Here is a 16,385-nt window from a genome sequence, read left to right as displayed (position 1 = left end):
TAAAGAACATATTTCATTTCTTCCCCATAAATTAATAATTGTGCAAAAAATGTTAATTAAAAATTTAAGAAAGAAGTTCAGCATTATAATTTGAGGAAACAGTCCTTTCCTGGAATTCTGTTTGTATTGGAATTTTACTTTGCATTTACTTACTCTGAGTGAAGCAGACGCAATGCTTATATCACCAAAATAAAGTTCATTTATTGTGTCCTAGTCTATCACTAAGATGCTAAATTTGACAGTGTGCTTTCACTTCTATCAACTTGAATGAATAGATTGAATCTGTCTATAGCCAAAACAAAAAACAACTTCTGTAATAGTATCAGTCAGCTGGAGAAGGCTTATTCACGAACACTCTTTTATGTACACCCAGATCATACCAACTGAAACCTAAGAGAAGCAAAAGAGCGGTTATTAAATTGCGTATCCTGTTCAACTTTTCTGTTTCTTTCCTTCATTGCTGTGTGTCACTGTGGTCCTCAGTTGGCAAACATCAGAGGCCCTTGGTGAAAAAGCATAAATTTTCTTCACAGCGAGTACCACAGTAATGAATTTATACTTTGTAAATGTCACTCTGTCGAACTGATGAGCACAAATTTAAAGATACTGACATTTCAGTATGTACGGCATAATTTTCTATTGCAGAACTACAAAATAACTTGAGAATATCCTAGAAGGCTGAAACTAGCTGTGAACAAATAAAATTAATACAAAAAAGTGGAAAATTACACCATCTTTTAATGAAATATCATTTTTACTTCAGCACCTACTTGATGACCTTCGAGATTTTAGAATACCATAGGGAAGTAGCAGCAAGAACTCCTTTGTTCAACATGAGAGAGCTGTGTATGTAATACACTGTGTTCAAAAAGTCTCTTCTCAGTGCCGTATGACAACATCGGTAGTATCACTGGTGTGTGTCATTACGTGTTGACATGAACATTTACGTTTAGTTCCTTTGTTCGTTTGTTTCATTTTTGTCACAGATAAAATGCTAACCATTGAAGAACGTGTCTTTTTAGTGAAACAAGTGTCCAAAGCTGGTGGTAAATACACAGTTTCAGTTTGTGAAACATTTAATTCAGTTTTCCCAGAGACAACACTCCCACATTGCGATACTGTGCGAGATTTGATTTACAAGTTTCAAATTACGGGTTTAGCGACATGCATCGAGAAGTGGTCATCCTAGCATTTTGTCTGAGGATTATACTACTCTATATTTCTGATAAAATGTCCACGAGTCTGAAGAAGCCAGTAAGAAAACTCGCCCAGGAAATCGGTGTTAGTGTCAGAATGGCCCAGACAGCTGCAAGGAAAAAATTAGAACTTTTCCCATACAAAGTGACAGTTGTGCTGATGTTTCTGGCGATTGCATAATTTCACAGGGACGTTCGCCTCCATGATTACCTGACCTACCACCACCTGATTTTTTCTTCTGGGGTGCAGCGAAAGCAACTGTGTATAAAAACTGTCCAAAATCCATCGATGAATTGAAAACTGCAATATCTACTTTCACTGCTTCTGTTACAGAAAAAATGTTACAGCTTGTGTTTGGAAACATGATTAGATGAATTGAATTGTGTATTCAACAACAGGGGGGACACTTTCAACGTTTAATGTGAAAATTTGTAAGTAAAAATGAGTATTCAATAAATTAATAACTTGTATTTCACTGAGTTTTCATTTCGGTATGTTCACTGTGGCATATGGCACATGCAGCTGACAATCGTACAGCACTGCAAAGAGACTTTTTAAACATCCCGTACCTGTGTGAACAAACTGTACTGTACAACATAAACCACATTAGTGAAAGGTGTCTGTCTAGTAGTAGTTTCTTCATAATGCTACTTGGACAGAACAACACTTCCACAACAGTCTGTTTTAACAGTTGTGGCCTGAAGGAAAGGCTTCTTACTGCAGGCAGAAGACAGAAACACAAGGGTAGCTTTATTCATAGTTACAGCAAAAATAGTTGCTCCACACGTGAACAAAACTCTGTCGTGTGGCCCACATTCAAAGCCTCTACAGAATTTATGAATTTGCAATAATTTGTAACAGGATACTCAGTCACAAAAAAGGTCCACTGACAGGATAGATTTGAGAGTTCCTCACCTAATATCACGTTGGTTGATGAATAGCTGCTGCATTAGACGCTGTTTCCCAAGTTTGCTTCATAAGTAACATAGCTGGTCTTCATGAAATATAAGAAACTTGTTGAAACAGTTGTGAGAGCTGCATACCCAAGGTTAATAAACCAAACTCATGTAACCATAGTTTTCCCTTGACTTAAGTCTTCAGTTCTTTTATTGACTTCCTGAGAAGATAGGGAAAATTGTTGTTTTTCTTATAGATAAGAAGAATATCATCACTCTGCTACAGTTATACTACTGAAATTATTGAACTTGATTGACTTAGTTTGATTTCATTGAAGCATGCACTCATTTTTTGTGCAGATTAACTTTGTTATCCTTGGTTTTGTATATTGGATTGCTTGTCAGATACACAGTCAGAGAAAAACGGTGCTGGGTAAAATTTCTTACACAAAGTTATCAGTTATTTTCATACAGTCGTTTGATGCCGGTGTGAATAAATTTACATGTTAATTATTTCACTGCAGTAATTGCATTCCATAATAGATTTAATGCATGTAGTGAATTCATAGTTATGCTGCTTCACATTGTGTCATCTTAATGTTACATGAAGAGTACAATTTAGCTGCCTGATCATACTAATCATATCATAGCAATATTTTAAAGAAACAGTTTCATGTATAACACTGTCTTTTGATTTGCCGTGTTATTTTATTTGTGAAGATGTTTGTCACTAGCCTTTATATATTATGTACAGACACCAAATTTATACAAATTTGGTTGTGTGGAAAGGAGATTTCAATCCAGAAAAATGTTAACAATTGCAGAGAGTACCGAACTCTCAACACTCGTGATACAAAAGAGGTTCAAGTTTGTTTATATATATATATATATATATATATATATATATATATATATATATATAGTTGTGAACAAATAGTTGCCACTATTTTAAGTTCCGACCCTCGTATATATTCCTTCCACCTTTCTTCTTTCCCTTCTTTGCTTACGACTGGCTTTGCATCTGAGCTCTTGATATTCAAACAGGTGGTTTTCTTTTCTCCAAATGTCACTCTAATTTTCCTGTAGCCAGTATTTATCTTTCCACTAATGATATATGCTTCTGCATCCTTCATTTGGCCTCTAGCCATTCCTGCTTAGTTCTTTTGCACTTCCTATCAGTCTCATTTTTTAGACATTTGTATTCCCTTTCACCCACTTCATTTATTGTGTTTTTATATTTTCTCCTATCATCAAATAAATTCAATACCTCCTGTGTTACCCAAGGATTTCTACTAGCCCTAGTCTTTTTACCCACTTCATCCTTTGCTGCCTGCAGTATGTCACCTCTCAAAGCTACGCATTCTTCTTCTATTGTTTTCCTTTCCCCTGTTCTTAGCAGTCATTCCCTAATACTCCCACTGAAACCCTCTACAACCTCTTCTTTCAGTTTATCCAGGTCCCATCTCATTAAATTCCTGCCTTTTTGCAGTTTCTTCATCTTTAATCTGCGCTTCATAATCAATAAATTGTGGTCAGAGTCCACATCTGCCCCTGTAAATGTCTTACAATTTAAAATCTGGTTCCTAACTCTCTGTCTAACCATTATATAATCAATCTCTCTTCCACATATGCAACCTTCTCTCATGATACTTAAACCAAGTGTTAGCTATGATTAAATTATGCTCTGTGCAAAACTGTCAGGCAGCTTTATCTTTCATTCGTTCCTCTCCCCCCCCCCCCCCCCCCCCCCCCTCTCAGTCCATGTTCACCTACTACTTTTCCTTCTCTTCCTTTTCCCACTGTCAAATTCCAGTCCCCCATGACTATCAAATTTTCTGCTCTGTTAGCTAAATGAATAATTTCTTTTACCTCACCATACATTTCCTCAATCTCCTCCTCATCTGGAGAGCTAGTTGGCACATAAGCTTGTACTGCTGTGGTGGGTATGGGATTCATGTGTATCTTGGCCGCCATAATGCGTTCTCTATGCTGTTCATAGCAGCTTATCCACATTCCTGTTTTTTTACTCATTATTGAACCTACTCCTGCATTACCCCTATTTGATTTTATATTTGTAATCCTGTATTCACCTGACCAGAAGTCTTGTTCTTCCTGCCACCAAATGCCACTAATTCCCACTATAACTCTGATCTATCCATTTCCCTTTTTAAATTTTCCAACATACCTGCCTGAATAAGGAATCTGACATTCCACACTCCGATCAGTAGAATGCCAATTTTGTTTCTCCCTACCCGGAGAGCTGAATGGGGGACTATTTTACCTCTGTAATATTTTACCAAAGAGGATGCCATCATCATTTAATCATACAATAGAGCTGCATGCTCTTGGGAAAAATTATGGCTGTAGCTTCCCCTTGCTTTCAGCCAGATCAGATAATCATCCAGACTGTTGCCTCCGTAACTACTGAAAAGGCTCCTTGCCCCTCTTCAGGAAACACACATTTTTCTGGCATCCCAACAGATAACCCTCTGTTGTGGTTGCTCATATGGTAAGGCTATCTATATCACTGAGGCACGCAAGCCTCCCAACCAATGGCAACATCCATGTTTCATGGGGGTTGACTTTTATTTTCCCCTTCGTCTGTCATCCCTGAACTGAAATGGGCAATGTGCTTACTGATTTATTATCTATGACACCTTATTCTAAATCTTTTTCCTTTATTTTTGTCTCCCTTTCCACTCTTAACAGCTGATTACCTCATAGTTGATCTATTTGCAGGTTTAAAAAAAAAAAAAAATCAGGAATGCTAGATGTTTGGCTATCTGAAAGTAAACTATCTGCTCAAAAGTATCCAGGCACATACTAGTAGACATTATTATAGGATATGTCCACACTTCACATTTATGACAGCTTGAACTGACTGTGCTGGCAACACTTTCAATGAGCCGTCTGAATGTCTGTGGTGGGATGGCAGCTCTTTCTTACTTAAAATCCAAAACTAGAGAAGTAGTGATGTTGGACACTGGGACATGGAGTGTAGTATACATTCTAAATAGTCCCAAAGGTTTTCCATTGGGTTCAGGTTGGGACTCTGGGCAGACCAGTCCATTCCAGGAATGTTCTCCACAAACCATTGTCTCATAGATGCTGGGGTGTTTTGTCATGCCAATACAAGCAGTCATTGCCTAACTGGCCCTCTACTATGTGCAATACACAATGCATTTATTTTTTTTTCTTAAGTTAAAGGAACCACACCTTAACTATGAAAGAACACCCCTATACTGTAACACAACTGCCTCCATACTTCACTGTTGGTGCTACACATGATGTCAGGTAATGTTCTCCAGCCATTCACGTAACTCACACTTCCGTCACATTGCCACAGGATACAGTGTGATCAATCACTCCAACACACTCATTTTCCAGTAACCTATTGTCCAGTGGTATTGCTCCTTATACTACCACAAGCATTTCTTAGCATTGACTACAGATATGTATGGCTTACGAGGAGCTGCTTCACTACGTAATGCACAGTGGTCCTGTTTTAGCTGTGGTTATTCTTCCTTCATGTTTCATCATTCCGAAAATTGGTGACCCCAGATTTTTTTCCCCCTTTTGTGTGTGTGTGTGTGTGTGTGTGTGTGTGTGTGTGTGTGTGTGTGTGTGTACTTTCTAAAGGAAAAACTGTACTTTTGTGTGTTCAGAAAGAAAACAATCTTTAATGTTGCAGGAAACAAATATATTTAGTGTTAGTGAGTAAATCTGTTTCTTCTGTAAATGTTAATTGTTGATATTTTTGCTTCAAATGTAATACAGTATTTAATGTGTGTACTTTAGAAAATATACTCTATTTGCATAATTTCCACTATAATCTTTGTAGCAATATAAATCAGTTATTTTTGCTGTTTCTTACGTGATTATTTCATGTAGCTTTTAGAGTGAACTTTGATTCAGGGAGAGGCAGCTAAGAAAGGCCATTAGAAATACATCCAGAATGAGTAAATGTATCAAGGTTAAATTCTATTAGACAGTGTATCAAATTATTTAACATACAAAAACAATTTTTGGTGTATATAGCTGCCAAACTGACAAGTTTTTAAATGGAAGTGTATACTTCTTTCTGTGAGATTGGGGTGAGCCTTCAAAGAGAGCATAATATGTAGCACTTAACCAAATAGGCACAAGATACCAATGCTACAGACAGCTAACATGCTGTTGAAAGTAGTGCTCCCACAAGCATCTGCCTACTGTACAAAAGGTAAGCAAACACATAAGTGTGGCATGCTTTGTGTGTGTGTTTAAAGGAAATCAGTCTGTTCTCTGCTGTTCTAGAATTTGGACCACTTCCTTAAGAACTATTCAGACTTTCACAGTTTATACATTGTTCAAAAAAAGTGACTGTTCTTGTTTATGACGAATGTTGCCAAATTATTGGGCAGCAGTTTGGTAGTATGTTGAAAGATGTCCAGATTGTGTAAAGCGAAAACAATCTGTCTTATAAAAGTTATGAAAAATTTCAAGAAATTGGAAATGTGAAGAACAAGATATGCCACCATAAAAGAACAGCAACTGATTAAATGGAACTAACATCTTAACCACAGTACCACACAATCCATTTGTCATTATGAGATAGTTCGAATGTGTGGATGAGATCAGTCAAAGGGGTGTTCTGCAAACACTGTGTTCCAACACATTTTATCCTTTCCACATTTTACTCTGTCAATAGCTTCATAGCAATGATTTTCAAAATTGGTTATGGTTCCCTGAATAGTGCCCACAAAAGCTACAAAGTGATGCGGTGTATCTATGTGAAATCTTGTTCAGAGATGGAGCCTTGTTTACAGACCATCAACAAATTGTTCTTCATTATATCCAGTACTGTTCAATTGAAAATTCACACTAGCTGAGAGAAATGGACAAACAGTTACTTCAGTCTTTCAGTGTGTGGTGTCAGCTTTTTGAGAATCACGTTTTGGTCTCTGTTTCATTGATGAGATTCTAACTAGCCCCAAGTATCTGTAGTTCATAACAAATACGCTGCCAAAGTTATTAGAAGCTATCCTGGTGGATCTAAGGCAATTTGTGTGGTGCCAACAAAACAGAACGAAATGAATTACAGTTGTTGGATAGGTCGCTCAGTAAACACAAAATGAACTGCACAGTCACCATACCTAACTCTTATGGACTGCTCTATGGGTAAAAATAAAAACAGGAGGTATACAAGGAAACATTATCTCCTGAAGCTATGAAATCCAGTATAAAATGGATCTGTGCTGTGCTGTGCTGTGCTGTGCTGTGCTGTGCTGTGCTAAGTCACAAAATTCATTGTGCAGGGCTGTCTGCCTGGAATCACTTTATAGCATCCATCAATGACAAACATCAACTTTTGTGCACTTCAGATGACAATAATAATTAGGTGAAGTGTACCAAAGTAACATGTTAGCTTAAATTTGATACTGTAGGGTAGACATTTGCGTGACTCCTTGTGGCGGCAGGACAGTGGTCTGTGCATAGTTGTTATTTTGCTACTGTTGGATGAAATTTCAGATATGTAATATATTTTAAGTGTTCTTTGAAGGTTCTTTCTAGCGCTACAGGAAAGTATAAGGTTCAATTTTTACCAGTTTCACATCTACTCTCTCCACTCGGTCAACAGTGTATTTGGATGAGGGGAAATAAGAAGCTAATCCATCCGTACATACTAATTATTGTGATTTGAAAGTCACAGTGGTAGAATACATGCTGTAAAATTGGACTCACTGGATGTGGAACAGATGGAAATTGTCAAAATGCACATGATCTCTGTGGATTAATTTTCAGTTTTATTTCTGAGGGAGGTAGTGCAGTCGTTAAAGACATATGATTGTTAATGAGGATGAGCAGGTTTCAAATCCCCTGTAGTCATACTGACTGATGTTTTTACAGTTTGTTACTAGTTTTGCACAAATGCTGCGAGTTTTGTAGACAGGGACATTACCAATTTGTTGCTCCATTATTGTTCATTTCAGTCTTGTAAGCCATCCCTACTGACCTGGTCATTGAGAGAAGACTAATTTCTTCCAGTCCTTCCTTACTTCCTTTATTAATTTTTCTGAAGTACAAAGGTGACTATTAGTAAGATGAGATGATGGTCTTCTGGAAAATGGCAAGACATCATGATAGGAGTAGGATGAGGGAAAACACCAAGAAACTAAAGTAATTAAAACATAATGTGACTCTTAAGTGGTTAAGCTACTCAAATATTTATATCTGACATGAGGCTTAGTGTCCATGGACATAAAGAAAACCCTCTCTAGAACATCATGGAAAGCACTGCAGTAACCTGTATGGTATTGTAGCTTCTTGTGTCCTTACCATTTTTGTGTTATGTTACCTCTCAGAGATGAGCTAGTTGTTAAAATGAAATTGGTTATGTAGTAAAGTTTGCTGTCTAGTAAGTTCTGAGAGAGATTGTTCAGCACAGAGTAAGACAGGAACAATTGTTTGCTGCAAGATTTGTATGGCTACTGAGGTACATTATTGACAGTCTCAGATCTAGAAAACCAAACTTGCAGGCCCTGTCACTGGATTATAGATAAGAATAAACTGTGTTTAACTTAGTTTTTTAGGTGACATTGATTGTTTTCTCTCTCTCTCTCTCTCTCTCTCTCTCTCTCTCTCTCTCTCTCTCTCTCTCTATCTCCCCATCATTTATTCCTTATTGACAATGATATTATTTTTTTGATAGGACTGGAGGACGTGCATTGCTGGATAGTGAATCAGTATCATGTCTCTTAGTACTTCTGTTCATTGATGATTCGGCTTTGAACATGGGTCGTCTTCACCGTGTTTTGCGGAATTTATGTTACCATCCACCTACAAGAGACTGGATACTGAAAGTAAGGATTTCAATCTCAACTTAAATGAAGTTATGTGTGATACTTATTTTGAGTGTAATTAAATTGCTCTTGTTGCAGGCTTTACTGTCTATTTTGGAGAAATGCAGTTTTGCTCATAAAAATTCACTTCCTGAGCCAAAGCGAATGACAACAAGGTCACAATCTCAGTCACAAGCTCCAAATATTGTCACTGTTCATGGAGCGTGGCTAAACACTACATTCAATTATGCCCTGGGCAGAGTAACTGAAGTATTTTCTCTTATTAAATATCCAACAAAACGTGGACTTACTTACATCACACTGCAGACTCGGGCATGTCCTGTGGTTTTCAGGTACTAAATCTGTTTGTAGTATTGTAGGTGCCAAGATTTAGCACACACATAACATGTGTAATGTATTTTCTGTACTATATCTTATACCAATTTTGTACAGTTTTACATTATTATTTAAGTTTAATAGTAGCAGTTAAGTTTATTGACATTACTTATGCCCTTTAGGGCTAAATATGTAAAGAAATTGTACTTAAATTAGCACAAAAAATTAACTCTGATAAAGCTGAAGTTGAGTCTGTAATAATTCTTAAAAATGACTCGTAATTAATGTGAACAAATTCAGACATTTAATAGACTCTTCGCAGCATAGAAGGAAAGAGAAATTTGAACTATTTGTAGTCAACAGTAGGTACAAAGGGCAGTCAAGTGAAAATGAGGCAAATGGAAAAAGTGGTCACCATAACTGTTAATATATTTATCCCACAGTGAGACAAGATGGTTAAGGCCTTCACAGAAAAATGTTTCCAGTTGCCCATGCAACTGTGATTGTACCCAGGGATCCACCTCATAATATGAAGCAAATAGACAGTCGTAAATGTCTTTCCTCAGGTCTCCAAAAATATGTAAATTGCATGGGGAGAGATCAGGAATGTATGGAGGATGTAGAAGGACTTAAGAGTGAAACTTCTGCAGCATACTCTAAACATTTTTGGCAACATGTGGGGTGGGCTTTATCCTGCAGCTGAATGATGCTGTCCATAAATATTCCTGGGCATCTGGACTTGGCGTGCTTCAGTCATTCCAAAGTGTTCATATTAATTTTGCGAAGCTGTATTCCAGAAAGTCAATGAACAGTGGACCATTGCAGTCAATGAAAAAGGGCATCATGAATTTCCCGGAGCTGGCATGCCTGTGGCTTTGACTACACTGTTGACATTTCACAGGGAAGCCCTTCACATTCTTCATACAGTTCGAATATCTCCCATCTGATTTTCATTTTATTGAAGACCTGGAGAAAGATATTTTTGGCTGTAGACTTGCTTTGGACAAAGAGGTGTATGTCTGGATAAAATTATCATTCCTTAGGCAACAACAACCATTTTCCTATGAAAGCACTGACAATATTGTCTCACACTGGAACAAATGTGTGAACAGTTGTAGTGATTACTACACAGTTTACTTCCTTTTTTCCATCTATCTTGTTTTTATTTGCCTGCTGCTTATATAGGGAGTTTGGCAGCAGTAAATAATGATTAAACATCTCATACCAAAATACTTCTTGAGCTAATTAAATGATTACACATTTCACATTATATTCTAGGCAAGACAGTATTCACAGGAGTGTGATAATTTAAAGTGCAGTGTCCCAAGATATGTATCATTTGATATACCGCTTGATAACTGAAGCTACCAAACTATCCATTTAAGCCAAAAGACACACACTTGTTAAGTAGAATTATAATAGATTGTGTGGGAAGTTAGACATTACATTGTTGTTACTATAACCGCTTAACATAAAATTCCGAGCTACCTATATATCTTGAGTTTACTTGGGCAACAATAACCACAGACCTTTGTAAAAATAAAAACATTGATTATATAAATTTCAGTGCTAGCAGTTGAGTTGTCAGCCAGTAGAGAGCATCCAGTCCAGCATTTGTAATTTCACTGTCTTGTTTCGGTTGAAGTGGTTGCCACTGCCTTTCCTGTGTGCAGTGTTGGATATTTACCAACAAAATGCACACTTTCAGTCCCTGTCTTGTAATGTCGTGTAACCAGTGATTTTGAAAATGGATGGCTATAGTGATCCTGAGTTTGCCATTGATTTAGTGACTTGGAACTTGAAGAATATGGTATTACTTCATTGCAGGCTGAAAGTGATGACAGTTTGCGAGAGGACTGACAATTGCTCACCAGTAGTGTGAAATAATTGTGCGTGCTGTGCTCTAGCCAGAGTTTTGTTCAAAGGAAACACTGTAATTCATCTGTTGGAAAAGTGTGCAGATTATATAATGTGTTATATGGAGTAGGTCATCAACAATGACTTGATAAACATCATTGTCACAGAGACAAGAAGTATTCTAAAGTGCAATGCATTTTTCAGTGGAAAGACACTACCAGTAACAAACTGTAAGTGTTTCTCACTGTTGTACTGCTTTAAATAATTTTGATGAAGCCTAATTACCAAATTTATTGGAGAAATCACCCATGCTTGCTGCACCATTATTTTGAAAGCTCTAGAGTTTTTCTCTAATTCTGATGCCAAGTAAGTGCTTCCATTTTTCTGACAGTTAGTCACACAATCCTGTGAACCATATGGAGCCAAAGCTAAATAAAAATTGTGCTAAACATGAACACCTCAACAACAGATTCAAAAATTTGTGCATGCCAGACAGAGATATAATGATCTATGTGATCTATGAGAGTTTGATGTTGTGTGATGGGAGGCTTGACTGGCCATAGTATCTACCAATGAAAACAGCAAAATCTGGAATTGTATCCGTCATGCTAAGATAGCTCAAAAGTGGTTATGCAGGAGGGGGGAGGGGGGGAGGCTGTGAGGTATCATTACATATGTAGGAAAAGAAATTAAGTTGGGTGAAATGTATAATGATACACTACAATCAACTCGGATTGTATTGACAGCAGTAAAACTACTTTTGAATAACAGTTATTGCTTTTCTGTTAATAACTACTACAGATCTTCACAACCTGCAGACTTAATTGTGACTGAGAGAACTAATATGTATGGAACTGTGTGGCTGTCCAGAAGAGACATGTTCATTATTTCCTCATAGGAAACTAAAGAAGGATGAAACTGGCAGTAATTTGATGGAAGCTAGAAAAGATTGTCATTTATTTAGATAATTCACAATGGTGAAGTAAAATAAAAAGTCGTGGAGAAGTGTTGAAGCAAGGCACAGAATAACGTGCTGGATGAGGCAGATCAGCACTCGGTTAACAACCCATCGACTTGTAAAAGATGGAAGAATTGTTACAAAAAAAAAGTTTCACCATCTCATTGAATTTGCTTTGTGGACTGCATAAGTCCTACACAAAAAAACAAGAAGGTAAGAAAAATCCTAGAGTCCAGTATTGCTGTTATCGAGAATATTATTTCAAAACACCATAAATCAGATTTTACTTTAAAAGTACAAGATCATTTTGCTTAAAATACAAGCCCCAAGTGATGGACTGATCATACTGTCCATCAATTATTTCATCAAATGTGAAGAAAAAACATCCTTCAAAGACATGGGTGATATGCAGCTGTGTTTGGGATGCAAATGGGGAAAAAGGCAAGAAGGGAATCGAGGTGGTATTGTGAAGTCTGTGATGTCAGCTTGGCAATCATCCCCTTCTTTCATGCTTATCACATAGCTATAACATTTAAAGTCCTTGTGAAATTCATGGGTAGACTTTGTGTCCACACAGAAAGTAAAAAAGTAAAGTGTCAGGCTACTTTAGGGAAAGTCTGGTGCACAATTATACTCGGGATTTTATGTATGGCAGTCTTCAAAAATTTGAAGCTCTTTATTTTATATCAATTTGTCTATATGTAATGACATTCATTAAAGCACTTTCTCATTAGTAAAAAAGTTCTTGTTTTTTAGAACATTATCTGCCGAAAGATTAATATGTACAGGGTTAATGTACTTTGTTGCAAGTGTAATGTAATTTCTTTTCCAGGCACACTGTTGAAGTGCTAATATCAATGGCAAAAGGATTACCTGTTCACTTCCTGTTGTGTCTCAAGAACAGAGATATTGACAAGATCAAAGGAGTGAGCAAGGACGCTAAGGACAGCAAGGACAGCAAGGACGCTAAGGACAGCAAGGACGCTAAGGACAGCAAGGACGCTAAGGACAGCAAGGACGCTAAGGACAGCAAGGACGCTAAGGACAGCAAGGAGGCTAAGGACAGCAAGGAGGCTAAGGACAGTAAGAACAAAGAGTCAATGGAATCAAAGTCAAAAGCGCCATCTGGTTCTGGCCAAGCTACTGGACGTACTGCCAGACAAGAAGCCGCAGATTTTTGGGATGTCTTATTGAAATTAGAATCACAATGCACTAGAAAAGGGAAAAGTGTTGCACGTCCATATTTAGTTCATGTTTCAGATGAAGAAGAAATGACACCTTCAATATTTGAAGGCTCAGCATTTGGAAGATTATTTGCTCTGTTGAGTTCTACCACTATAACTCAAAACAAACCACTTGTTGACAAACTGCTGAAGCTTCTTTCACATGTATCAGCTGGACTGCCAGAAATAGTCCATACAGATATGAAAGACAGTGGCGAACAAAATCCAAAAGAAGAACTTCTGCCAATTTCAAAACCTCACATGAAGCTGGCAGTTGATGTGTTGACATCTCGTTGCTGTTCAGAAGAAGGATTGGAGGACATAACAACACTTTTCCTCAACTTGGCAAATTGTTTCTATCCAGCAAAACGTGTTGTAAGTTTCTAAATATTTTTCAAGTAAATACACCATAATATTAGAGTTGCCTTATAGAATCGTTGGGGAGAAAGGGGGGGGGGGGGGGATATCCATTGGTTTTTGGGACACAGTAAGCTGCTTGTGGAATCAAGTAGTGCATGATCGTAGGGTGCTTCAATATAGAATACATTGTGAACTCCTTGTCTGGAGAATTGATCAGTTCAAAAGTAAAGTGGTGCATTCTCCTTAAAAGGAGATAAGATTCCCTTATGGCATAAAAATGTGAAGTACATAAGATCATTCAGATTGATTTTTTGTGCTGTTCTTATAAATGGATGCTGGGAAGGTTGCAGGTTGCTTTGTGAAGGATGCAACTTACTTGCTTCCCTGTCCTAGTCCCATCAGAATATGCAGTCCATTTCAAATTTCCTTGCTATTGATGGAATGTTAAGCCCTAATTTTCTCTCTTCAGTGGAGGAGAAGAGTGTAATAAGATTGTTGTAGTGGTTGGTGTTTTACACATTTTTACATATTATTGATATAATGATTATTTGAACACAAAGTTATTTCGTAGTTAGCTATGTTCTCTGAGAACCTGATGAACTATTCTGCAGGTGTTAATTACAGCTGCCTCCTACAGTTGCCAGAAGAGCTAAGGATGCAGTTGTGAATCCCCTAGACTCTTAGACTTTACTGTCTTGTCAGTGTCAGATATTACCAGAGGGATGATGTGTACAGACATATGTTGCACATGGCTTTTACCTCATCTGCCAAATCCCTGTATTTGGCCATCATCTCACTGCAAGTGGTTCACAAATTATAGGTGTTGGATATAATGACTTATACAAGGAAGGTGACTTGCTCGGGTTTATTGGTCATTACTATGTCAGATCAGTTACAATGTATTGTTTTATTGCATATTATGCTGTGGTTCCATTGAATGTTTTGTTGCCTATAATGGTGAGAGGACTGTATCTGTAATACAGGCAAAAGTCTCAAATTAGCTTCTTGTCCTATCCCAAATTTTGAGAATTTTGTCATGCATTATCAAGTATTCTATTTGTACAAAGATTTTACATCCAGATGTAATGTGTGATACAATCTCCTTCTGATCTCCAAACTTCCTGCAACTGTCATCTATTGAGTGGACCATCAGCATGTAGTTCCAGTTGTTTCTTGTCACAATGACCTGATCCTATATTATAGCCAGAAGACCCTCCATTTTGGCACGCAAACCTGCATGTGCCAACCACTTGTTCAGTGGTTGCAAATCAGTAACATTGTGGCTAAGGTTGTTCGCATATTCCCCTAACAGTTCTTTCCTAATCTAATCTGGTATCTTGGGTCAGTTATTTCCGTCTTTGACCTTCCAATTGTTCTTGCCAGACTGCGTGGTATGTAATATATGGCTACAGCTACAATTGCTTTTTATCGAGTGATGAGCTGCTGTTGTGAAAAAACTGCTTCAGATTCAAATGTTGCTTTTTGTTCAGATGCTCATTACTTATGCCCCCCCCCCCCCCCCCCCCCCCGGACTTTCAACATCTGACTGAGGATTGTAAATGCCATACACTTTGTTACTAGCAGCAGCTGGAGTCATGGGGTGGTGACTGGAGTATTTGAAATGATTCATTAAATCAAATTAAATTCCTAAAAATGTTAAGAGTATGCAACTATGATACAGTTACTCACTTATTCATTAGACTAATTTGTTTTTTTATTTCTCCATAAACAGACTTTAGATCTTTTGGTTGAAGGTGCCATGGAGCTAGGAAAGATGCTGAAACAGCATATAGGGCAGGTATTGAAGGATCTGAAGGCTTCAAATAAGAGACTGAAAAGACAACATGAAGATGATACTTCACCTACAGATAAACTTCCAAAAGGAACTTTAATGGACAGGTGTGTTCTAACTTACTAGGCTTCCTTGCATGGCATATTACCAGCCTATTGAGATTTACTTAAAGTTTATATTAGAATTTTGTATCCATAATCTGCAAAGTGTCTAGTATACAGTTCACACATTTGAAATAGCCCATCCATAAAGAGGCTACTGTTATTGGATCAAAACATTTTTTTGCCATGGCATGCTGTTTAATGCATTTTGTATGCTTTATTCTGTTTTACTGGCTTGTTTCATAATTATGATAGGTGGCGTTTGGAAACTTTACTTGGAGTAAATCTCTCTCCGAATATATCTCCCCATTTCTTGTTAAGTCCTACTTAAGTAGTTCACCATATAATTTGCTATCATCATCAAAGTTGGCAGTGATAAATTACATTCAGTATAATCAAGGTAGCCATATACAGTTTAAGCTTACATGAAATAAAAATTTGTCTGGTAACACACTTTTACTAAAGTCTTGCATAATAAATATATCGAAGGAGATTACATATCAATCAATATTCAGGATATGGCTATATTTGACAGTTTGAAATGTGTAATTGCTATTTCACTGTTACTGTCTCGCTAATTACCAGAAAACTGACTATGAGTAAGTAGCTCATAATCATTATTTCTGTTTGGTTGTTTACACAGTTTACTTTAGGAATATGTTTCTCACTTGACGCATTTGATTTCTTCCAGAAACCTTGATCAGTTTGGACAAGTACTTAGTTCCAACAGTGTTTATTCTATGAGTGAATTTTATCCATGATGGACGGAGCTTAATTCCGTGACTGTTCCTTTGTAGGGTGTGAATAACAACTGCTACCAGTCACAATAGACAATGATTTTATTTAA

General features: G+C 37.2%; 1 protein-coding gene across 1 annotated transcript in view; it reads left to right on the top strand.

The window, feature by feature from the left end:
• Positions 1–16,385, top strand: part of LOC126184382 (E3 ubiquitin-protein ligase HUWE1-like) — a 219,850-nt gene that overhangs the window by 166,766 nt on the left and 36,699 nt on the right. The window contains exons 28-32 of the mRNA XM_049926767.1: positions 8,782–8,932; positions 9,011–9,264; positions 12,895–12,988; positions 13,034–13,660; positions 15,378–15,544. Of these exons, the coding sequence (XP_049782724.1) occupies positions 8,782–8,932; positions 9,011–9,264; positions 12,895–12,988; positions 13,034–13,660; positions 15,378–15,544 (1,293 nt within the window). The remainder of the gene's footprint in view (positions 1–8,781; positions 8,933–9,010; positions 9,265–12,894; positions 12,989–13,033; positions 13,661–15,377; positions 15,545–16,385) is intronic.

Source organism: Schistocerca cancellata, chromosome 4, assembly GCF_023864275.1.
Source record: "Schistocerca cancellata isolate TAMUIC-IGC-003103 chromosome 4, iqSchCanc2.1, whole genome shotgun sequence".
In the NCBI taxonomy this organism is placed as follows: domain Eukaryota; kingdom Metazoa; phylum Arthropoda; class Insecta; order Orthoptera; family Acrididae; genus Schistocerca; species Schistocerca cancellata.
This window is presented reverse-complemented; position numbering and strand designations above follow the sequence as displayed.